The following is a 26,197-nucleotide window of genomic DNA, read 5'->3' as shown; positions in this document are numbered from 1 at the left end:
TAATATTATTGATGTATTTACTTATTACTTACTCTTTTATGTATTCATTTGCACTTGTACTTATTTTTTCTCTCCAATTTTGTGATAAAACACCACATATTTCATAACAATACAGGCCAACAGCAGCTTTTCTGTTGTTTGGTGCAACATTTTGCGGAAACGACGTTTTATTGTGAAGGATCGCGTCCGGATGTATGATAACTGTTGCTGTTAGCAGAACAGTTCAGCTCAGTATCGGTACTGATTTTCGAGCTTCGCAGTAACGTAGCATCCGTGATGGCAGAGAGAAATCACTTTTCCAAGTTCCTTTAATATGCTCCCTATTGGGAGGATAAGGGTACCACCGGACCAGTCTCAAAATGACCACCGGCTTCAGCTCCGGTTCCTGCCGGTTCGCAGATTATTTTGTGATCTGCGGACTCGACACCGAAAGCGGACTGGAACCCGACGAACTGTCCGGTAAGCACATTAGCCATCGGGATAAATGTCGAGCTGATGCTGTAGCAAATAAGGAAGGAAGGGGGGCTGTTATAACATCGTGTCAGCGTTATTATTTAGCCTATACTTTATCTTAACGTGTCTGTGGTGAATTTATTTGTGTAACATAAAATATAGGTTGTTAACATTAATACACAGCGGACAAAACGTCAGGCCTAGCTCATCTTCTTTCAGCCTGTTTGTTACTGCTCGATGAGAAACGAGAGGATTACTGGCTTGTTGTGTCTCTTTAACGCACTGACATGAATTTTAATTCAAAGGTTGTCGATCAGTTCCCTCCGGATTGTATACTCTATATCTCATAATGGTTTGATGTTGGTTCTGCACAGTAATACATATTTATTTTGAGAAACTTTATTCAGACATTGGTGTTGGTTGATGCTATAATACTGATGTCGATATAATGTTATTACACCCGAGGATGTCGTCACAGTGGCTCCTAGGTGTCAGCGGGTTATTTAGAGGAGATCAGGTATCAAGGTAGCAAAACACATGAGCTGATTAACAGATGCCCTAAAGGCATAATGTACCATGCCCCCCCCATCGACCCCAGACATCCTCAGCATCCACCAGAGATCCACATTGTGCATGCAGCCATCCTCCTCAAATAACCTCCTTAGAGGCACACCCTTCCCTTCACAAACAATTATAGAAATGACTTAAACATTAATAAGAGTACAATAGGCTGTGACACACCTGGATTTTGTTTGATTCGGGGACTGTGACTTTTTCTGTCATTATTTTACCTGTCTGAGCATGTGTTGTGATTGAAAGAGAGAGGATTTGTGTGTTAAACTGTGGCCTGAGCGTCCCTGAGCATGAACTGTGGGAAATTACAGCATGGCAACAGTGCTGTTTTTCTCTCTACCATATTCCTGGTCAGCTGACTTTGGTCATAAATGAGAAAACATTTTTTTTAGCATCAGCCAGTAGGAGTGGGCAATATGACAATGCATTACCATGCCACAACTTAAATTTGTCTATTGTCAGATATTTTGTCATATACTGTTAATACTGTGGTAGTTATCCCTTTTACTATTCCTGGTTTTATCAGACCATTGTGGGCAATATTTGATTAAGTATGTATTTTACATCAATGTGATACCCTTTCTTTATCTGTAAGGTATTTATTTCACCGAATTACACAAAAACAGACATTTACATGCTATCCATGAACCATTTGTCATCAACTTTCCAGAAGATTTACTACATCATATTAATATTTAGACATAAAATGACATATACTGTGATAGAGGATTATATCCATATCCATAACTCCTTTTACCATTCAGATATTACAAATCGTTTAAATATATATATTTTTTAATGATAGTGATGACTCAATTAACTTGAGTTTTCCGATAGAAAGGTTAAAGTGAGGTACCTAAGACCTGACAGTAAGCCTACACAGGTGGGAACACTTAGTTCTTCCGAACTTTATCGTTGCTAAGTGTTCCTAACTTATTGGAAGACAGAGACAACACATGGATTTACCATCTTGTAAGAAATAATAAAGACACTGAATCCAAGATGTAACCTGCCAAACTGCAGTTGTTAAATGACAAGCTAATCTCGAACATAGTATAAATTTAGTTTGCCCTAGGTTTGCCCTTCCACTAAGAAAAAAACAATGTAATAATTAATACTCTTTATCTCGGTCTCGTCAGGGAGTCGTGACAGACCCAACATATCAGTGGAGGTGGGAGTTGTGTTTGCTAAATAATAGTGTTCACACTTTTGACTAAAGCTGGGCGAAATGGAGAAAATCAAATATCACAATTTTTTTTTTTTTTAAGGATTATTTTTTGGGCATTTGTAGGCCTTTATTTGGATAGGACAGCTTAGACTTGAAAGTGCAGAGAGAAGGGGAATGACCTGCAGCAAAGGGCTGCAGGTTGGAGTTGAACCTGCGGCTGCTGCGTTGAGGAGTAAACCTCTGTATATGGATGCCTGCTCTACCAGGTGAGCTAACCAGGGGCCCATATTATGATGTTTTTGACCAAATACATCAATGTCGATATTGTGGCGATATTGCAGGGTTGACTATTGGTGCTTTCACAAAATATTAACACAATGATATAGAATCACCAATAATGTGGATACAATGACTAAGAAACAAACAATAAAACAGCTAATAAGTATGTTAAATTCAGAAAAATTAGAACGCTTTACTGTAATGCAGCCTTTAAAACCAGGAAAAGACAACACGTGTCCTATCACGATATCCAAAATTTAAGACGATATCTATCCTCATAATCGATGTCGATATAATATCAATATATTGCCCAGCCCTACTTTTTACAATGGAGATTTGTGTCATTTTAGAGTATAATATCTGGCAGCTCCAACATTTCCCCCACGAAATAAGGTCAGGGTTTCCCGCAGCAGCAACAACACCCCTCCTGACTAATATCTTCGGGGAAACCCTAAATGTTGAAGCCAGGGAACAAACAGGTCAACAAAGGCATAATATGGTTTCAACTCAAATTATGTACTTATCACTTCATTTACATTCAAATGTTGTGTATTTCACATTAAGAGGAATCACAAAATACTCGCTCATGTTGACAGTTGATATTCTTCAGTCATGCAAGCTATCCAAGTGCAAATCTGCTAACATGATCAAGCCTGTTGTGAGTGTTATGGTGTATAAGCTCTTGTTGACCGGGTCACTGCTCCTGTACTCTTCTAGCAGTCTTCAGACAACAAACCACAGTTCAGCCATTTTTTTTGTCTTGTGAACACAAAAAAAGTTTTTTGTACAACTGCTCTCTGAACAAGAGAAGAGTCTGTATTTTCTGTGTGATTCATTGTGACTCATCAGAAAGTACTTTCCTCCTTAAAGTAATCACTTAACCAAAAATCCTTTTAGTTTTCAAAGACTCAACCCCTTTACTTCCTATTTTTTATTTCCTTTAATTCAAGTTCCTGTTTACAAGTTTAATTCAAATGTACTTCAAATTTAATAAATGAATAGACGTTAAAGAACACGCATTGTTCTGTTTTAGAATTGAGCACAAAAGTGAGCAGAGAGCACAGGTAGATCTCCTTGACCAGACTAAGGCCATGTCAGGCCTGAACACCATGTTCGGTTTTGACACAAGACATAAATATACATTTTATTTTAATACAAGTTTTATATATAGAGTAATGACCCATTGATTGGCTTTCCCTCTCACCTTTAAAAATATCTAAATTACAGTAGCTGCATTATGTTATATTTTTTTCTTTTATCGTAATTTGCCATTGAGTGTGTGATAAGGGGTTCTTCGAGGTCTCTCTGACAAGACAAAAACCTAACCGGTTGAAAGCTTGCACAGAAGTACAAGTTGAAGCTCTGTGGTTAAACATCATTGAAGTTGTTCTACTTACTGCATGTTGCTGCTGTTTACTGTAGAAAGAGGTTAGGGGCTTGCCCTTATTGACTGCAGGTTTAGTTGAAGAGAGGAAATTGTGCGGAAATTCCATGGTTACAAGTTACATATGATTATATCAGCTAAACATCCCCTTTAGGTATACCTAGAAGTTCTTTTGCATTTTAAGTAACACATTTCTGCCTGTTGTTGGAAGCATTCAGGTCTCTCTTTACTTGTGATGGAGTACTTCTTCTGTTTAGTCTTTATAGAAACCATACCATTTTTCACAATAAAATCTAAATACTGTATGTAATGTTTGGTAGATTAGTAGGAAATGCAAATGCTGGGAAACTCTGCAGGAAACAACACTATAAATATGTGAAAAGTATCATGATAGAGATGATACCAAGAGTAGATGCTTTTTTAAACCTTTTTAATAAAATACTTACTTATAATATAGTAGAATAAAATAACAGATAATCATTAAATTGTTTAAGTCATTTTTCAAGCAGAAGTACCAAACACTGTGGTTCCAGATTCTCAAATTTGAGAATTTGCTGCTTTTTTTTGTCATATATGATAGAAAACTGAAAATCTTTGGTCAAAACGAGACATTTTAAGATGAGACCTTGGGCTTCAGGGAATTGTGGTAGTACTTTTATAGAGCAAACAATTCATCCATTAATAAAAAACAACAACATTTATCGATAATGAGAATAATTGCTTGCTTCAGCTGTCAAATGTCATGAAACTGAAGAGGCAGTTCAGCCTCATCTTAAACAACAGATGTTGTAATTACTGAACGGACAACTGAACATTATTCAGTAATTTTACGCCTTAATGATTTAAACCTTTTGAATTAATTAAAGTGACAAACTTTGCTGACAAAACTGTCGATAGAAACTTGGTGCCATGAATGAAACTAGTGGTTTTTGTCCAGTGACATAACAGAACCACGGTATGTTTCTCATTTTTAATATGATGCATTCTTAATTCATGTACAGTGAAACACAAAGAAACGACCAAAACTTTCTGTAAGAGCAGTGTTTGGCAGCACAGTGAGGACCTGATTAGCATATGTATGATCCTGCAACCTCACAGGCGACACTGGAAACACAGGCAACTGAGGGACATAAGTACACTCGCACACAGGCTCCACTTATTCAAATGCTAAATATCCTTTTGAATTTCCCAGGCAGCCTCTCTCCCCAATCCTACTCAGCAAACAAATGAGGATAAATGGCTCAACATGAAAGCAGGCTTTAAATGCATAATGTGGGCTTTCATATTTTTACTTAGTTGTTCATTTATTTGCCTGTTAAGGGTCTCCTGTCAGTGTTTTAAAAATCTTCTTGAATGTATCAGGGACATTTTGAGTGCAGTATGAAGATTCATTACAGGGCTTTGAGGGTGCATTGTTTGTTGATCTTTACATACAAAATGATAACAAACTCAGAAGCTGACCATAAATAAGCTCATAGAAAATGCTAGCTCGTAGGGCTGTAATGGCAACGACAATGATGGAAGCTAAAGATTAAAGTTTTGAGAAAACTGTCAATAAAATCTGCAGCTTAAATCAATTTACTTTTAGACTCTGAGTGACTGGCTTCTTCTCAATGGCAATGTTTAGACCTGTCCGCCATGCTAAAATGATGGACAAAACATAAGTTCTTAGAAACAAGGTTGAAATTATTAAAAAAAACCTAGCAGTCATAATATAAACCTATAGGATTGTTACATTATTGGGGAAAGTCCTGTGTTTTTGTGTTTAATTTAGGATATCATTAAAAGAAAAATGGGAACACAGAATGGGGAACTTGTGATGGTTGTCCGTTACCAGATCTTTCTTTCCCATCATGGCAGAGTAATTAAACCTGCACATTCTTGTCTAAAAGACTGTATATTTTCTGTGGGTCAAGTTTCTCTGCAGTCCAATCCTGTGGCTGCTAACAGATGTTTTGCATGCAAGTTACATCAAAACGTCTTCCTGTTTGCTGTAGATATGATATAGATACTGGTTTGGCTGTTGATGTTTGTAATTCTCATTGGCTTACTTTCTTATTTCAAGTTTATGATTTAAAGGCCCAATCTGTAGGCTTTTCTGTAACTGACCTTACATTGACATGTTGTATTATGGATGGTAACAAACTTTAAACAGCATCAGAAAATGTTTATAACTTATATGTAGAAATTCATGTGTTTGGTTTGGCTGGCCTAAGTCGCACAACATCTTTTTAACAGTAATAATGTACCATAATTGGCAGGCTTAATGGATATTTTGCTACACTGCACAGATATTGCTGTTATAGTAGTTGGTACAGGTGAATTGAATAAAGGTAACTGAACAAACCCAGTTAATCCAGATTAAAAAATAAATGTACTGATACTTTGTAGAACATAAGAGTGCTATTGAATTTGTCCTTCTTCTTTTATGTTGTCAGCTAGGTGTACACTTTACTTGAAGGTATCTACATAAGAGTAGGGTTGCAAAGGGGCGGACATTTTCCGGTAAATTTCCAGAAACTTTCCATGGAAAGTTAAGCTGGGGAATTTTGGAAACATTCCAATTTGGAAACTTTCATGGGAATTAATGGAAGTTATTAGCCTGGATGCCAGCCGAAGTTAGCCCCGCTCACAACATTTGAGGTCGGGAAATATTCATATTCTGACTAGAATCTGAGTATGACGACGTCAGGCTAGGAAAAAAAGTTTCCAACTTTGAAACATGAACATGTCATAAACATTATAAACAAGTCATAAACGTTTATGACGTAACGCTTTTAGTAAGTGTTATTCGGTTTTTGTCATGACAAGTTAGGGTTAGGGTTAGGGTTAGAGTTAGGGTTCATGTGTCATGAATGTGTCATGATAGTGTCATGTGTTCATGATAGTGTCATGTCACTCTTATGTAGATAAGTAAAGTGTAGCCAAAGTTCTGTTATAAATACATTTTTGTATTTATAAATAAGGAGCATGAAACCACTATGCTCAACTACAATATGGTTTCCAACAGGTCCAGTGCAATTAAGGGAATTCCTTGACATTTTGACATGTTTCTTTAATAGTTACTTAAAGCTACCCAAGAAACAGTAAGCTGGTAGTTTTGGCAGCTCGCCTGTAAGTGGTGTTACCCACTAATGTGAATGAGGAAAGACAGCGATGTTAGTGTGCCAGTTTTCAGTAAATGCAAGTGCATGTTTAGAAACCTTTCCTACACTGTAACAAGTGAAGAAATTAAAATCGGATTGACTTTTTGAGAAATCTGATCTAAAATACTTTTTTTCGTAACAATCAAGTATCAAAAACTAAAGAGGACACGCTGTTGGATGCTGTCCTCCTCTCCTACTCTTTCTTCAATGCCTAACAAATCTCTCTCTTTCTCTCCCTGACCCTGTCTTTCTGCTTGAGCAGCGCTGGTTGAAGCCTGAAAATATTGTAAACAAATGCATAATATAACTAATTACACTGGTCGGACTGTTCAGCTCTGTTTCAGACTGATACCTTCGGTTCATGCTGGTCCTCATCCTCAACACGTGCATTTTTCAGTCGCGGAAAATACTCAGTACTCGTCTGGATTGAAGCAGCAAACATTCAGTGTAAGAGTAAAAAAATGACATAACATTATTTATTTTAACAGTGCAATTGATGACATTAAAAACGTCCACAATCCATTTTTGTGGGCTAGTTCCAGGGTGCTGGTATTGTGCACTTAATGGAACTGAGCCATTGTTAACGAAATCAGTTTCACCAGTTTTTAATACAAAATGTCTGCTGTGAAAAGAAGTCTATTGTCTCTGTTGGGAATACAAGCTGTGCGTTAAAGCTAAGAGTGTGCTATCATGTCCTGTCAGCACCGGGTCCTCTGGGTGAATAAGTGTTGATGTTTTTGCTGCTGAGCTATTTTGAAGCGTTAGCAGCGTCTTCACCGAATTCTGCTGCAGGCAGTTGAGTTGTGCTTGAGGATATTTCAAGAGAGGAGAGGTGCTGAGCCTAGTGGGCCATGCTACAGTAGGTGTAAGGGTGTAGGAGTACAGGAAGGGTGCAGAGCTGTGGGTGGTCCCTGCCTCACAGGATGAGGAAAAACGTTGAGGAGCCCAGAACTCAGTGACGCTCTACTCCCACTGCTACCGGTCCACACATTTATGGAATCACAGTCCATTTGGATGGAAAATCAAGAAAAATGTTTACTCTGGAGAGCTTGTTGGTGTTAATTTCGACAAGTGTCTTCCCTAGGTGAGGCCTTTAGCTTGTAATTAGCACTGATTACCAGGTGAAGATGTTGGTTGGAAGAAGGAACACCTGTGTTTGACAACAACCTGGCTATGCACTAGAGCTGCACGATATGAGGAAAATATGTGATATGCGATAACATTGTTGAATATCGTGATAACGATATTTGTGATAAATAAACAGATATTAAAGTGTATTCAGTTCTGCTTTTCTGCTGCTTTCAGTATTCTGCTGACATACAACAAGGTGCTTGTTCAATTCAAAACAAATGAAGGGAAATCCTTTTCAACATATTTTTTTCGAAGAAATTGAACATTGAATTGAATATAAAAGGCAGCACTAACAATATATCGTAATAAGAATGACAGTTAATTTTTAAAGGCAGTTTTCTACTGATATTTTCTGTCAACTAACACAAAAGATGTCTGAGTGTCTTTCGCTATATGTCGCAGCCTTTCGCGATGTGTTTATTGCGCCAGTAGATATTGCGATGAAGATTTTAAAAAACGATATATTGTGCAGCCCTACTATGCAGAGGAGCAGAGATAGGCAGCAAACTGTGATAGACCAGGTCATCCTATGTGGAAGTATATGTTTAATATATTTGTCCTAGAGAATAGCATTAGTAAAGCTGTGACAGCCGAGTTGTACAGGGATAACACCACTATGGAGGATCATTTTACCAGATTTGAAATTAAAAGGGAAATATCAATGATAATTTAATAGTCATTTTGCATATTCAATTTTCTTATATCATATATGCTTTTGTTTTCTTCTTTATTTTCCTTTTCATATTACATCTTTAAATTTAAGTTTTTCAGTACTTTCAGTGTCCCTTTTCAGTTTCCTTTTTTTTTTTTACATTTAATTATGGCCTGGTCTGGTTTCAGCCGTGGACCTTTGTTGCATTTCTCTCCCTAATTTCCTGTATACTGTCTCTAATAACGGCATAAAAATGCCCCCAAATTTTTTTGGAATAGTACAATATGATAATTTATTTTACATTTTCTCTTTTCATTTTCCTTTTGAATTTTAGGTTGGTAAAATGATTCTTTTTATACGCTTCTGTATGTAACCGTTAATTGTCGCTAATAGTCATCAACAGTCCTCTTGAGTGACACTAAAGGAAACCTTGTGTTAAGTTATTCTTATCATTTAGTACATTTAGTACTACATATGGATTTAGGCTTTGTAAAACACTGTGTTATGGTTTCCTTATTTTGCATATTTGACAGGAATGTTTTGTACTTGTTTCCTGAAGTGTGCTGCTGGCCTGCGCTGTTATAATTACCTTATGATTTTCGCAATCGACAAACTTTCCTGTTGTAGTGACGAGGACATTACAATTAGCCATGACACATAGTAATCTGATTACTTTAAAGGTCCCATGGCATGAAAATTTCACTTTATGAGTTTTTGTAACATTAATGTGAATTCCCCCAGCCTGCCTATGGTCCCCCAGTGGCTAGAAATGGTGATAGATGTAAACCAAGCCCTGGGTATCCTGCTCTGCCTTTGAGAAAATGAAAACTCAGATGGGCCGATCTGGAATCTGCCCCTTATGAGGTCAGAAGGAGCAAGATGAACTCCCCTTTCTCTGCTTTGCCCGCCCAGAGAATTTGGACCACCCATGAGAGAGAGAGAGACATCATGGCTTGAAAACAAGCAAAGCATGGCAGTTGGTCAAGGCTACACCCCCACCCTCCACCTTGCCCCCCCTCTCTCCTCCTCAATAGCATTTAAAGCTACAGACACAGAAATGGCACGTCCTAAGGAAAGCTCATTGTGGGACTGGCTCTAGTGGCTGTAATTCTGCACCAAGGCTGAATTTCGGGAAAGAGACTTCAGATACAGTATTAGGGGACCAGTAAGGCCTATATAAAAGCATCCAAAAAGCAGCATGTCATATGACCTTTAAAAGAATAATAACTGAGGCTGTTGGTTGAGTAAAGCAAGCTGTCTCGCTGCCAGATGCTTCCAGATGTTTGTATTGTATTACTACAATACTTGACTTTGTTGTGACAGCGTTTACAAACTTAGTTTCAGTGCATCCTCGTGCTTCTTGAATTTCCCCTTGGGGATCAATAAAGTTCTATCTATCGATCTCCATGTCCGTTTTCACTTTCCGTCTTGGAATTTGACCTACATGTGTGCTCATGAACAACGTAAGTTCAGCTAAGCACGTAGCCTTTTTTCTTTTTTACTTTTTGGACAAAATCAGAAAATAATAATGTGCCTTAAATATGGTGATTAAACATGAATTCTGGAGCAATCATAGTGGTATAAAAATGTCAAAGAAATAATAAGGAACTGGATAATCTTTTCCCATCCCTACAAATTCTAATAATGTCAGTCTGACATATGCCCTGGTTTCTTCCCTTTGGGCAGTTAAGATAATATGAAAGTAACCAACAGATTTAACCACTTAATCCTTAAAACTCTTACTTCACCAAAGATTATCAGTGAATGATTTCCAAGATTAAACATGTCTTGTCTTGTTCAAACAAATGCAGTAATCATCAGGGAAGACAGTTGAGAGAGTCATCATTTCCTGTCTGTCTGTCTGTGTGTGTGTGTGTGTGTGTGTGTGTGTGTGTGTGTGTGTGTGTGTGTGTGTGTGTGTGTGTGTGTGTGTGTGTGTGTGTGTGTGTGTGTGTGTGTGTGTGAGACCATTAATATTATTAGTGCAACATTTTTTGTTTTCCCTCACTAGCTAGCTTTCCTAACTAGAAAAGAGTGGATGTTGTGTGACACACAGCTCACATTTGGCTTGTGGCTTATCTGGGGACATGCTGTACGAATGTGATTTTCTGCCAGCAGGACTGTTTCATTGGTGCTCAGCAAATGTGATGCATGAAGAGGAAACAACAAAAAGCATTGCCTGGTCAGATAAAGTATGCAAAATGTTAGATAATCTAACTCTGCTCGAGTCAGTCTGTAATACAAGAGCAGCCATTCACTCAGTAAACCTCATGACTGTCTAGTGATGGGATATGCTAATTTGCCCACCTTGAGATGTTTATTCCACATATGATTAAAAGGGCAGACTGTTGAAAATGTTTTGAAATGTCACATGATTTTTTGTAAAACACTTGTGCTCTACATACCACCTTATAAATAATTAAGTATGAGGCTAACTCTATATTACTCTATATTTTTCTTTATTGTCAAGAAACCCCATAAAAAGACCAAAACCAATGTGTTGGTTTCTCAATAATTTCCAACTTCCTTATCCTCTCTGTGGCACTCAGATTGAATTGCTTCTGAAGAAATAACCCTTATAGCTGTACTTTGTGTTTACTGCTAATTAGTAAATATTAACATGCTAAACTAAGATGGTGAACATGCTAAACATATCTATTTGACATTAGCATGATAGCATTGTCGTTGTGCGCATGTTAGCATTCTGACATTAGCATGTCCAAGCACCACTGTGCAGCCTTACAGAGCTGCTAGCATGGCTGTAACCTCTCTGTGTTGAGAATATAATCCATATCAGAGCAGTATGGATTTGCATGATCTCTAGAAGAGGAAACTATGATATATACAGACTACTATACACACAGAAAGGCTGTATACGTGTATCATAACCCCACCATCTGGCTTGAATTAACACACCACCAGGTAATGTCCTGTGTCTGTGTGCAGCTTGTTCTCAGAGCAGAGCTTTGTGAACACAGCTGTCAGGATGTGTTTGCACAAACTGAGAAGTGATGCGCTACCCACCCAGAACCAGGCTTTTAATTATATTTTTGTTTTATGTGTTGTGTAGCTTTATGCCAGTATATAGAAGCTACTAAATTCAGAGATGGGGCCAGAGGAAATTTGGCGGGGGCAGATGAAGGTAACCCTCACACCACACACACTCCTCCCCCTCTTAACCTGAGCTCAGCTTTATCCCTTCAACCTTTAACCTGGCACACCTTGTTTTTTTTGTTTTTTTTACTCTGCAGCACTTTTTTGTTACTTCAAATGTTCAGTTATTTTCTGCACAGGTGTGGGGACCTGCCCTTTCTGTTTTGCACACCACTCTGATTTCTGTCCTCCTGGTTTCTCGTCTCCCCTCCTCCGTCCCATCCTTCAGCAGCAGCTGAACAATGAGCTGATGTTTGACAATCACTGCTTCTGTTTCTCTCACACACACACACAAATCCAGTGCTGCATGCACTGGCATTGCTTGGTCAGTGTTTACCCCCACCCCCCAAACTCTGAATGACTTTTCAGTACTGCCTTGGTGTGTGCATCACTTCTGCTTTAGTCTGGGTTCAAATCAACTCAATTTGTGCTTTCTATGATTCATTATTTTGTGTTCCTTCGTATTGCCATTAAAGCTGCCAGGAAGCATAAAGATCCATAAAGTAAAATATCTATTTTGGAGTATTAGATGCTTCCTGAATATTTTATTTTGTTTGCTTTCTTGAGCAGGATGCAGATGACAGCTTTATATGATGCAATACAATCTTCCTCTTAAGACAGACATGCTGACTTGCTCTTACCTCTGGATTTGCGCCTGGCACTTTAAACCTGCTTCTGATCAGATTGTTCTTCTGCTCCTCCATCGACATCTGGAAACGTGTGCTAACTGTTTGTCTCCTTTTTGTTTGTTTTTTCGCTCTCTCTGTTGTTTTCACTTTCAGGTGAGAATTTTGAGCAGAGTCCATTGCGGAGAACCTTCAAATCCAAAGTCCTAGCACATTATCCAGACAATGTCGAGTGGAATCCATTTGACCAGGATGCAGTTGGCATGGTATGATCTCTATACAGTTTTCCTCATATCCTTTAAGAATAAAAGCATGGCTGGGAGATAGGATTGAAATCAGTATCACAAAATGAATATGAATATTTTTCCTTTGTGTCCTGATACTGAAAATGCATGCAAAATCACATAAATAATGATGTGTAATGCATGAAACTGTGTTCCACTGTAATGCAATACTTATAAAAAAAAAAATATCAGTAACTAATTTTGTTGGTCGGCTAAGAATTATTGAAGGAATAGTTTAGCATTTTGGGAAATATGCATTTCTTGTTTCTCAGACATGAGAGTGGTATCAATCTTCTCACCTAAATCACCTAAAAAAGAAAGTGTATAGTAAATAAACAGATTCTGATGTAGTCTGATGTCCCCTCACTTTTTCCTCAACCCTCTGATACCTTCTCTGTCTGTCTTCCCACAGCTCTGTATGCCAAAGGGTCTGGCATTTAGGACGCAGGTTGATTCCCTTGAGCCTCAGTTCCACTCCTTTATCATCACTAGAGAGGATGGCTCTCGGACCTACGGCTTTGCCCTCACCTTCTTTGAGGAGGTGACCAGTAAGCAGATCTGCAGTGCCATGCAGACTCTTTACCACATGCACAATGCAGAGCAGTATGACATCTTGCACACTCCCACCTCCCCACCCGGACCTGAGGACCAGCGGCACCAACACTCCCAGCCTCGTCCTGTGCTGCACGCTGCACCGGCCATCTCCCGCTTGCAGCGCTTCAACTCGTATGACATCAGTCGGGACACGCTGTACGTGTCAAAGTGTATCTGCCTGATCACACCCATGGCCTTCCCTCAGGCCTGCAGGAAGGTGTTGCAGCAGCTTCACCAGGCTGTCTCGTCCCCCCAGCCCCCGCCCCTCCCACTAGAGAGCTTCATCTATAACATCCTCTATGAGGTGCCCCTGCCACCCTCTGGGCGTTCCCTCAAGTTCTCAGGCGTGTACGGGCCTGTGGTATGCCAGAGGCCGAGCACATGTGAGCTGCCACTCTTTGACTTTTCCATCAGCGAAATGATTCACCTGCTGGGGATGGAGAACGTTCTTCAGCTTTTCACCTGTGCCCTGCTCGAGATGCAGATACTGCTCTACTCACAGCGTAAGTCATCGTCCTGCTGCTGTGACACTCAGTGTTTTCATGTAACCTTTAGCATCCTGTCCCATTAGGGTGCATTGATTTCAAGTACCAATGCATCTTGCTCACGTTACAACAACCATATTTAAAAAAACAAATAGACAAGTAGTCAGGCTTACATTGAAATCCTGTGTATTATGGACACAATTAGGGTGGCAGTAGCTCAGTCCTTAGGGAGTTGGGCTGGAAACCAGAGGGTTGCTGGTTCAAGTCCCAAAATACAGAGGTGGACTGGTAGCTGAAGAGGTGCCAGTTCCCCTCCTGCGCACTGCCAAGGTGCCCTTGAGCAAGGCACCAAACCCCCCCCCCCCCTGAACCACCCAGGGCGCCTGTTCAGAAGTCGCAGCCCACTGACTCTGACATCTCTCCATTAGTGCATTTAAAAGAACCTGAGCATGTGTGTAACAACAACAGAGTGTAAATTATAATTTCCCCATTGGGGATCAATAAAGAGTATAAATTAAAATTCATTAACCCCTATACATGTTTTCTGAAGAGCTAGAAGCAAGGATACCTCATGCATTATCTGTAACAGCTGTTTTTTGAGAAGTGAGAAGTCATGTTATCCTGTTTAGTAGAGGCAGTCTCAAGAGATGTGTCTGCAGCTGGGAGACATATCAGTGTCATGACATGAGACTTGATATTGTCTGGGGACCTGGTTGTTACATGCTGGTGTAGTTTTAAGGCTTTCCTCCATGTTTATACATTTTGGATGGATGGAAAAATTGCAAAAATTATTGTTACATTATAGATAGAATGCAGGGTGAAAAGCCAGTCTTCATAGAGAGGAGGGAGATGCAATATTGTTTAAACATGGGGATAACAATGCACATTTTGCACTCCGTTGTTCACATGAAAAGTGAAAAAAATTGTTGTGTCAAGAATATTTTTTAAAAGTGCACTTGACAGAAAAGTTTAAGCCCTGGCTCTGTTTTTTCCCTCCACACAGCTGGCCAATCATTGCGTGAAGTGGGTGTGAATGTGGGATTGTCCTTTTCGGAAAGTTACCATAATTGGTCGGACACAACCCTTTCTAATCCGACGTCAGAAAAGTATGGGGGCAGCGGCCAAAACAAAACTATTTGGCTGCTGAGCTCTTTGTGCTACATAACTTTAATGGTCTGTTTCACGCACAATCCTAGACACAGAAAACAAGTGCACTGAAAAGGAAATATTACACCTTGTGTCATTGCTGCATTGTCTCTCTATAATCCAGCTCTATGGCCAACTTCAGACATTTTAGGATTTCAAATGTCAGGATGGATGTTGTAGGAAGAAAAGCCATGGCCTTAAGCTACGACCGATGTTTGATATGTATGGTGGAACTATTATCCAAGAGATTACATAACCTGTTGAGTGTTTCCATTAAAGTGATGCAGTGTGAGTACCAACCTGTGTAAATGTTGGTCCCCCTCACCCATCACAGGCAGCTTCTTCTACCAGGACTCATGTAAATGTTTGTCTGTGTGTGATGTTCGTCTTATATGCACACATTTGGGCTGCTAGACTATGCAGGCCTTTTTTGGTGATCCTTTGTGATTCATCTGTTAAGCAAGAGTCTGACTGGCAGTTACTTATTCAGTTACTTCATTTTATTTGATTTTATTAGTAGCTTTTTGATTTAAAAAAAACAACCTTTGGCAGTCCCAAAATGAAACAAGGAAGGCATTGAGGATGCTGGGTCAGGCGTGGTGATTGGATCCATTACAATGGCAAGAGAAGGCAAATGGTTTAAAAAAACGCCAGGGGCCGGGGGGGAAATCTATTAAGGGAGGAAAGCTGTGGTGTTGCTAGGCAACCCAGAGACAGGGAGGATGGCAATGATGCAGGATGATTATTATTGGTTGGAAGTGACATCATGCCTTTTTCTCTCCCCCCCATGAGGCTGATCACTGCAGAATGTGTGAACAGTGTTGTGTAGAGTTAAGCCCTGGCAATCTTCCACTGAGAAGAAATGAGGGGTTGAAAAGACTCTCCTCACTTAAACACACACACGGAGGAGAGGGATGCTCTGCAAATAAAGAGGCAACTGTGTGTTATGTGCTAAAAATAGCTCTAGAATTAGTAACTGATTTAAAATAGCATATAGCAATAGCAAATTCCCAGCCATTTTGTCCCAAAAACCACCCAGTTAGATGGAAAATGCCGTAAAAATATTCTTAAATCTTTAAATGCCATTTTCAAACATCCGGCGGAACATCCCATGGCGCCGGATGTTCTAGTAATTATCCGGTATATGAATTGTCGTTAATCCAGACTATTACCATGCTACAAACTGAGACTGTTTAAACAAACACAGAACACATTTTGCACACATCAGAAGAACAGAATAGGATCTGCAGCAGTTTCACTTCTGCACTTCTGTGTATTTTTGGGCTGCTGTTCGGCATCATTTTGCACTCAGTATGTAAACTAAACAGTTCAAGCATCACTTCAAGTCCAGACTGCTACCAGTTCTCAATGTGAACATTTATAAAAATGTTCATGTTATGGCATGCATCTTTATATATAAGAAGCAGTACTTGACCCTTTGTGACCTGAGTTAAAGTGGTTTCTTGTTATGGTAGCCTAGTTTTAGAGCAGACGGGTGATGTTAGTATTCTTGTCCCCATTCTGGGAGAGGAATTCTGCTGAGAAGGGGGCGTGAGGGGGAGGCCCAAGCTGGGGTGAGAGTCTTTTCTCATGGACCAGCAGCACATGACCAAATGAAGAAATGGTGTTTATTTTGGCACCATAACAGGAGAGGCAGAGCTTCTGCTGAATGTACAGTAGGTGTCAACAGGATAGAGCCGGAATGCAGATGAGGAGAACTGGACACTTATTTGCATGTATTCAGTACCAACCCTGAACTCGAAGGAGCGTTGCTGAGTGGAGTGATGACAAAGGAATTTAACGTTAGTCAGAGGGCCAGCTGACAGTACCTATGTCACAGAGAGTTCAGCCTGTCAAGAATTTCAAAAATGTCTTGACACATTTGCAGGAGTCTTTATTATAGGAAAGACCATATCAGCTTTCTACCATATATTTGGTCTACAAATGCGTACTTTAGAAGACCCACTCCCTAAATTTCGACACAGCCTGTGTGTCTTATTGCAGCTAATTACTTTAAGGTTCGTCATTGATCTCCACTCCCACATTTACAGAACAGAGAATAATAAAGACAACCTGAGTTAACACTGTAGTTGGGTGTTTCCTTTTGTGATGTTAGTCCACTTTGTCCACACTGTGCTCTTAATACTGAATCTTGAATCAAACACGGCAGAAAACTGCTACTGGCTGGTGGCTTTAAACTTTCCATCATGTTGTTCAGACAATCAGTGATATTGCAGCAGGTGATTTCTATCAGGAAACAGAAGAGCTGGTGGATAATACAATCCATTTACATATAACAAACAGTCATGTTGCACAACTCTTCTGTAATATGCTGTGTTTTGGAGGAATAAACAACATTCATCAGGCAAAGGCAGTGTAGCCCAGAACTTTCTGGGGAATAAAATATGGGGAAAGAGTTCTGCAACCTGTTTTCCTTTAATTTAATGTGCAAAAATGCACTTTAATAGTTTAGAGTAATTTTAAGATGTTATAAAGACTGCCCATCATCAGCAGTACAGCAACATATTTCTGCCCTGTGGGTTTTAATCCTCTACTCTTTTTTTATCACTTATCACGTCATTGAACAGGCATTTGCTTGTGATCATGTTGATGATTATATTGCGGAAACCACCAATCTGGAGAAAATGTTGGAGCACAAGTGTTCTCTCAGAATCATTACAATGACTGAGGCTTTAAAGTAATAATGTCAGGAAATGAACCCTGAAATCTGAACTGTATATACTGTACATCTGGCATATATCTCTTACATGGTTACAGTCTTTCCTTCACCACTGTTCTCTTTTTTATGTATGTGTGAAACAGATTACCAGAGGCTGATGACGGTGGCAGAGAGCATCACAGCCTTAATGTTCCCCTTCCAGTGGCAGCATGTGTACGTTCCCATTCTGCCCGCCTCCCTCCTTCACTTCCTGGACGCTCCTGTGCCGTATCTCATGGGCCTCCACTCCAACGGACAGGATGACCGCACCAAGCTAGAGCTGCCACAGGAGGTACAAACATATCGTAGCATCTTCCTATACTAGTTTAAACTCTCTTCATTTGGTTTATTTGAATATTTTATGTTTTACAAAGCTGACTTTTGAAATGGTAGTAATCTGCTGAATTAACTGTTGTAGGATTTTCATATGAGAGGTGTGAAAAGTACTTTAGATCCACCCACGTCTATTTGTCCCACTTCTAAAACAGATTGCAAATCAAACCTTCATCTCTATGCACTTGTGCTTGCTTTTGTCCGTTAATGCAGTAACTTGTGCTGCAAAAATATAAGAAACAATTTAAAAAAAATGGATTTTAGTGAATAAATCCTTTGTTATTGTTATTTTTCTTTGGGCTCACAAACCTGCACACTATATCTGTGTCAGTGTTTTTATTTACAGATTTTATTTTATATACAGAACCAACAAGGTTTTGTATTGTCATTTTGCATAGGTAAGGCCTTTGTTGTACTGCTGACACAATCCATGGTGGAGAGTTTTTCTTCTTTTCATCCCTCTTGTGGCCGCATTTTTAAGATATGTCATCAGTTTGCTCATAAGGAACAAGTCTTTTTGCTTCCCATTTTTTACATGATAGATGTGCGTAGAAAGTGTAATGTGCTGTCAGACATGAACTGTGAAATCTAAAGGGATATAAAAAAAGAAAATAGGCTTTGTTGGCTGTGTAATAGGCTTGTTAGCATTAACACAGTATGACTTAAAGGAGAAAAATGTTAGTGTTAAGCCTGCTTTTTGTGCATTAGGCTCATATATTTGTTTTTCATGTTTTTTCATGCATAATTATCTCATTCCTTGTCTTCATACAGGCTAACTTGTGTTTTGTGGACATCGACAACCACTTCATCGAACTGCCAGAGGAGTTGCCCCAGTTCCCAAACAAACTAGAGTTCATTCAGGAGATCTCAGAGGTGCTCATGTCGTTTGGCGTATCTCCAGAGGGAAATATTCACTCCAGCGACAGCCAGGCCAAGTACCGGGGCTTCCGATCAGTTGACATGGTCTCTGACAAGCGCAACGGCAACCTGGCCTCGCCTCTCAACTCCTACCTGCTGAGGGAGAATGAAACTATCGCCAGACTGCAGGCTCTGGTCAAGAGGACGGGGGTCAGCCTGGCGAAGGTGAGAAATTATGTCATCTCATGACTTAAAAATGGGCTGCACAAATATATAATTAGACCTGGTTGTACCTGGAACTCAATCTTAAAAACAACTTTTAAAAATTATAGTTGAATAGTTTTAATAATTAATGCATTAAATATAAAATTAGCCTTGCAAATAAAGTTTTTTAATCCTTATATTCAGCAGCTACATTGCAATGCAAATACATTTTCAGCTGGAATTAATGTCTTAAATATGCAACTATATTTTGCCAGCTTATAAATAATGTAGGGATGTATTAATAATCAATATTACTACATGAACTGAAAAGATATAAAGGTATATTTTATCATTATGTTATTATTAGAAGTGGTGTTGGTGCAGTGGATATAACACATGCCTTTGGTGTGAGAGATCTGGGTTCAATTCCCACTGTGATACATCAACCTATGTGTTCTTGAACAAGCAACCTGTAGTTGCTCCAGGGGCCTGCAACCTCAGAGAGAGAGAGAGAGAGATATATCTATCTTTGGAAAAAGCATCAGTTAAATGTAATTACTGTCATTATAGCAGTAAGGGACGATGAACAAAAGGGGGAGCCCTTCTGCATCCACACAGTGGACTTGATACATGTTTTGTCAATACAGAAAGAAAAGGACAAAATAGAAGTTGTTTTTCATAAAAGAATGTGTTTTAAAAAATGGAAGACAGATGTGTTAAGGATTTAATCCTTAAGGTACATTGATCCCCGTCATATTTGAGTAATTATGGAGTTAATACTGTATGTATACTGACATTTTTCTCCAAAATAATACAATCTAATAATCTAATAATATTGTAGAGATTCTTCAGTAACTGTCCTCCCATCAGTGTATTGAGCATCATGTTTATGGAACAGGTAGTAAACACCCACAGTAAGCAAACCTAAAGAGTCTTGAATATGTTTTGCTATCCATCCAAGAGACTTCATCAGTTCAAAACATCAACTGTAGTTGCCTTTGTAATGCTGCTGGGCGATCTCTCATGGCCGAGATGACAAAAACCGTCAATAGACACTGACATCAACAGATGTACTTGGCATCTGTGTTACACTGTCTAGAATGATGACAAGCAGGCTCATTTGGTTTGATTGTCTTACCAACAGTATGGTGAAATACTCTCTCTGAAGACTGATAGACAGGGAATTAGCTGCTAATTAGAGAAAGTCTCTGTATGGGCAGCCTAATCAGCTTATGCACTAGTGGCTAGCATTAGCTTTCCATGAACGGATTAGCTCATCGTCTGTGTATAGTGTCCCAGTTAGGAGGTCCAACCTCACTAAGTATTCTTATCTAAACTCTCTGCTGAATTTGATTTATGGAAACTAAATCAAATGATTGAATATATTATTGGGCCATGTCATTGCATTGCGACTTTGTTTACAGATATGCGTGCATCCAGTAGTAGTGCTCTGTGTTATTGGAGCCCCTCTAGTGCTGGCAGCTGTCCAGCTGACCCACTGACATGCTTTTTTTCAGTTTTCTTTGGGTTACAGATGTCTTCCTTTCCCATAACCCTGCTGCTTCATCAGCAGCCTGTGAAAACAGTCAGATACGATAACATGAAAACACTGTTCTGCTTCTTTTCTTCATCTGACTTCTTTCTCACATGCTTTTTCCTGTTTTCTATCTTTGTAATGGATGCTCGCGTTCATCAGCTGGAGGTGAGAGAGGATGCCAGCAGCAATAAGGACATGCGGGTTCAGTGTGATGAGGAGGAGCTAAAGATGCACCAGTTCAACATCCATGTGCGCGAGGTCTTCGCCAACCGCTTCACCCAGATGTTCGCAGACTACGAGGTGTTTGTCATCCAGCCAAGCCAGGACAAAGAGTCTTGGTTCACCAATCGAGACCAAATGCAGAACTTTGACAAGGTAAAGTGCTATAGACAGTTCGTTGGTAGCATAGTATAGTGAAGGGTATTATTTTTCCATTGTATCTGACATTAACTTCTGCCCTTTAATTTGCGTGTGCAGGCCTCCTTCCTGTCTGACCAGCCAGAGCCCTACCTGCCCTTCCTGTCACGTTTCTTGGAGACGCAGATGTTTGCCTCTTTCATCGATAGTAAGATCCTCTGTCATGATGATGAGGAGAAAGAGCACACGCTGAGGGTGTTTGACTCCCGAGTGGATAAGATTCGCATGCTAAACGTCCGCACGCCCACACTGCGCACCTCAATGTACCAGAAATGCACAACCATTGAAGAAGCAGGTAAGGAGAAAAGATCACGCCGGAAAATCCTTGAAGGCTTTGTGGATTTCAGAAAAATAAAAAATAAAGTTTTGAACACAACAGGATTGCTTTCACAGCACCAAATGTTGTTCTCAAACGTATTAATGTGCCTCAGGTCTCTGGACCGTCTTTATCGTAGGATAAACACCTCTCAGCCTGAGGAAGACTGTGGTTGGTTTGCACTGATAAAGCCACAGGTTTTAGTTTGAAAATGAATAGCTTCACCATAGAATCTTAACTTGAGACAAAATAGACTTCTGTAATGTTTAATTATGGCCCTGTGTAAAGCCAAACAATTTGCTGGTTTTGTGAAGACCTTAAAGAAGACCTTAAATGTCATATGAAATTCCTTTAATTTAAGTTTGGTTATAAGTTAATTTGAAGGTGTGAACTTCTGACAGACTTGGAGATTTGCTGTCTTTATTACTGTCTTGTTTGCTGAATTGTTGGCTGAATTACTGTCTTGTTTGCAGACAACCTGCTTACAAAATGTAATGAAAAAAACTCCTGGACCTCATGCCATTGGGCTCGAGAATGACAAGACTCACCTTCTTAATATTTGCTCTCGTTTTACCTTAATTGTCTCCGGGTGGCAGCTTTCTGAATGTGTGTGCAATGCATTACGTTAGGTACACTCATAGGGGATGGATGGACTTTCTTTGGAGATCCTTAATGCATTACATACAGTTTTTTACAAAGCTTGGTAAACATTATTTTACTGCAGCAATTGAAAGCGCTATCACTGATCTTTATGGTGGTGATCTAACTTGCAGCATGCAGGTGAATGGGTAATAATACATTCTTTTCAGGGAATCAAAGCTTTGTACCTGTAAATCTCAGCTTCAGACAATGTTTGGGTTCTGTACCTGTTGGTGCTACATATTTCATATTGTGCATATGTTTTGTACATTTTCTGTTTATCTATTTAAGGTCTACTGTATTTCTCTAAACTCATGGGTGCTTTTGTTTACGTAACCCACGTGTGGGTGGGTTGTTAATCAGGCATCAGAAAATGACCGTCTAAAGCTGCATTCATGGATGACTCTGAACTTGTTCCTTTTCAAGAAAAAGAAAACATCTACTCTGAGCCTTTATTCTGTCACTTCTTTTTGGTTCTGTGGGTGTTTGGGAGGAAATGTCTTTTTCTATTTTAACTTGTTCTCTTTCATCTGTTGTCAGTCATTTGCTTAAAGAGAAATTAGTGATTCTTCGTCATAGTTATTCTAGATTCCTAACACAATTAGCTACAGAAAATATGAGAATCTTAGTCGGAGGATTGGTGAGAAGATGAAAAAAAGGAAAATGACTTAGTTTCTGACTATGGGATATTTAGGTTATTTGGCCTGACAACGTGCAGAATTGATAACCAGACAATCTCATGAATTGTAAATTGTTAATATTTAGATTTTGCCCCAAAACCATGGACACCTAATAGCTCAAGTCCTGAGAATGAAAGCACAATGATTTGGGCAGATTAACAAAATGATAAAAATTAATCTCACTGCCGACACCCCTAATCCATCTCCTCCGCAGAGAAAGCCATCGAGATGAGAGTGGTAAAGATCGACCACACCGCCCTGCACCCCCACCTGCTGGACATGAAGATTGGCCAGGGACGCTACGAGCAGGGCTTCTTCCCCCGACTGCAGTCTGATGTGCTCTCCACTGGGCCCACCAGCAACAAGTGAGTATTTCACAATACTCTCATATCAAAATTTTTACTGTAATTTGTATTTATCATAAATTAACCTTTGACATCTATATTAAATCTAAGCTTGACAGCTGTTTTGCGATGTTTCTCTATAAAGTTGATGAAAGGTGTGTTGTTTTGTGTTACAGGTGGGCCAAGAGGAGCGCTCCCGCCCAGTGGAGGAGGAGGGATCGACAGAAGCAGCACGCGGAGCACCTTTACTTAGACAACGACCAGAGAGAGGTGAGGGGTCACCACAGTGTTCTCTTCTCTCAGCTCATATTCATACAGATTGACTACCTGAGCTCCGTTGTCTTTGTTCGTTTTGCATGACCTGTTTGCTTTATTTTGACTTCGCTCTCACCATCTTGTCTGCTCTCCCACCCTCCTCTCACACTTCTGGTCACTGTCTCTTTTCTCCGCCTCTCTTGCACTCACACTCACATTACTCTCAGCATGTAGAATGTTTGTTTCCGGAGCTGCAGCTCCTGCTGTTTCTTGACTACTACTGGCTCTCGCAGTCCTTCAAGCCCTGTCTAAAGTCGGTGACTGTGGACGTGGTATGTGTTGGTAGTTTGTAAGGCCTTTAGGTTTCGCACTGGGGCCACATGAACCTGTCCACCCATGTGGTCTTTCCCTTCCCTCTGCTACCTTCACCACCATTATATTGATATACTATTCTGCATTATATTGCTGTATTATATGACATATTACATTATATCTTACACTAAGTTCTACTATATTCTGTTATATTGCTGCACAATACTATACTTCTACTTTATACTGTTATGTTGTCGTACTATACTATATATTATATTGTGTTATTCTATACTATATTATTACACTACAGCACCTTATACTATGTCTAAATTTCACTCAATATTTCATAATGTACCATATTATACTATATTATGTTAATATGTTACATTGACCCATTCTATTATATTAAGACTCTGCTGCTATTAATCACACCACAGTCACTTTATCAGCACCATTTAATGTATCATGTCATCAGTCTCCAATGCTCTGTATAGTTTATAGTTTCTATTTTGTATTTTATTCAATTTTAGTTTATGTACCACTTATTCTTTATTTCTGTTACTCTCTATACTTATTTGTATTTCAATGTTGTTTCTGTTGTGCTGCTGTAACAACCGAATTTCCCCGCTGGGGATCAATAAATTATCTATATTTATATAGTATCTTATCTTAGCTTAGCTTAGCAGCAGCTGAGCTGTATCTGATGATGTATGTCACTTTCTAGATCACGTCATGTTTGGGAACTCATAAAAACGAAATGATGCCATCAGTATAATATAATTTCTAATAATCTAAAAATAATTATAATTTTGTTTCTGAATTATTAACATGTTTTGTTTTAGACCTGAGTCATTTTATTGTAATAGACTTGATTTGATAAATATTTCAAATGTTCATCACTGTTGTATTTATTAGTCACTGTTTACACTTTTCTGAACATTTAGCTGTTGTACAATAACTGTACATTGAATAATAAAAATAATAATAATACATTTATTTATATAGCACTTTTCATAACAAATGTTACAAAGTGCCTAACAAGACAATACAAGCAAGATAAATGAAGCAAAGGTAAAAAAACAGTAACATGTTTCAGTCAATGACCTGATATGGAGTGAGTCCTCTTAGTTTTCTGGTTTGCATCTCTTGTATATAAATAAACCTGCACAGTGTCATGCTAGCATGACCTTTTATTAACCAGTCACACTTTGATTTCAAAGTAAAGAACATGTGTTAGTGTCAACTGAAGCTCCTAATATTTGTTCTTTTATTAAATCAAGTGTGTTTTTAAAGAAACAAAACAAGTCAAAATTCTAAAAGCTAATCTTTCAATTCAGTTCTTTTTTGATTATGTTATATTTTTCACTATTTCATTTTTGTGAGTTTCACTGCTTATATGGGGTACTGCTTCAATATCTGAAGGCTGAAGTCTGGATGTTTATCACAGTAATAGTACAGTATAGTAGTCTGTAAATGTAAAGTGACACCACACAAACTGCATTCCTTCTCCCTCTGTAGTAACAGTCACTAATGATGGTGGTGAGTCCACCAGGAAGCTAAGTTAATTTCTCTGACAGACTGTTTCTCGGTTTCCTTTCGTGGTTAGCTGACTGAACTCTCTCTTGTTTTTTACTAGAAGTACATCCAGGAAGCCAGGAACCTGGGCACGACCATCAGACAGCCCAAACTGTCCAACCTGTCACCTTCTGTCATCGCTCAGACTAACTGGAAATTTGTCGAAGGACTGCTAAAGGAGTGCAGGAACAAGGTTCGTGTATATATATATATTTTTTTTTTTAACCTTTATTTATGCAGATCCATTGATTGAGAACAAATTGTCATTTTAACGACGACCTGTTACATTCACAAAGTTACACATTCATACCTCGAAGCTGCCAGTACAACCACAGTCTGATCTGCTGGCAACTGAGCAGCTCCATTGGAGCAGTTGGGGTTAAGGGCCTTGCTCAAGGGCACCTCAGTGGTGGTAATGAGGGAGGGACAAGCGCTGCTCTTTCACTTTCCCCACCCAGATTTTATCCTGTCGGTCTGGGGATCGAACCAGCAACCTCCCGGTCCCACCACTGCCCCATGTATGACTGCCTGTGCTGCAGTTGATCAGTTAGCTGTGATCTCTGCTGCATTATTTCAGTTGAAAAAAGATCCATTAAATTTTTACATGTTTAAAGACTTACACAAAGTAATTCAGAATGAGTACCGCATTGGAATACTGTTAGCAGAAAATCTCTGTCATCTGGAGTTATGATCCAACTTGCTAATGTTTGCATTTAGTTTTCGATTATTAATCATTTTTAAGTGTTCACAAGTGTTGAGGCTTATATTACATTAGATGTAATTTAGCTGACACTTTTATCCAAAGCAACTTCCAATTAAGGTTATATGTTATCCTTTTTAGCAACAGTAGAGATTATAATGAGGATGATTCACTGAAATAACAATAAAACAGGAAAACATTGCAAAACCAAATTAAGGCTTTGTGTTAATATAG

The 26,197-nt window shown here is 39.1% G+C and overlaps 1 protein-coding gene across 2 annotated transcripts in view; it reads left to right on the top strand.

Moving 5' to 3' along the window:
• Window positions 1-226: 226 nt before the first annotated feature.
• Window positions 227-26,197, top strand: part of dennd5a (DENN/MADD domain containing 5A) — a 39,326-nt gene continuing 13,355 nt past the window's right edge. The window contains exons 1-11 of one of the 2 annotated variants that reach the window (XM_078248127.1): window positions 227-459; window positions 11,857-11,928; window positions 12,722-12,831; window positions 13,262-13,946; window positions 17,898-18,085; window positions 18,898-19,209; window positions 20,885-21,100; window positions 21,203-21,437; window positions 22,992-23,142; window positions 23,298-23,391; window positions 25,325-25,456. In XM_078248127.1, coding sequence (XP_078104253.1) covers window positions 360-459; window positions 11,857-11,928; window positions 12,722-12,831; window positions 13,262-13,946; window positions 17,898-18,085; window positions 18,898-19,209; window positions 20,885-21,100; window positions 21,203-21,437; window positions 22,992-23,142; window positions 23,298-23,391; window positions 25,325-25,456 — 2,295 coding nt within the window. In that variant the 5' untranslated portion in view covers window positions 227-359. Of the gene's footprint in view, window positions 460-9,286; window positions 10,969-11,856; window positions 11,929-12,721; window positions 12,832-13,261; window positions 13,947-17,897; window positions 18,086-18,897; window positions 19,210-20,884; window positions 21,101-21,202; window positions 21,438-22,991; window positions 23,143-23,297; window positions 23,392-25,324; window positions 25,457-26,197 lie in introns of those variants that run through there. The other variant, XM_078248135.1, reaches the window with a different exon arrangement.

Source organism: Sander vitreus, chromosome 1, assembly GCF_031162955.1.
Source record: "Sander vitreus isolate 19-12246 chromosome 1, sanVit1, whole genome shotgun sequence".
Lineage (NCBI taxonomy): Eukaryota > Metazoa > Chordata > Actinopteri > Perciformes > Percidae > Sander > Sander vitreus.
Note: the sequence above shows the minus strand (reverse complement) of the source record. Positions and strands in the feature narration are given on the sequence as shown.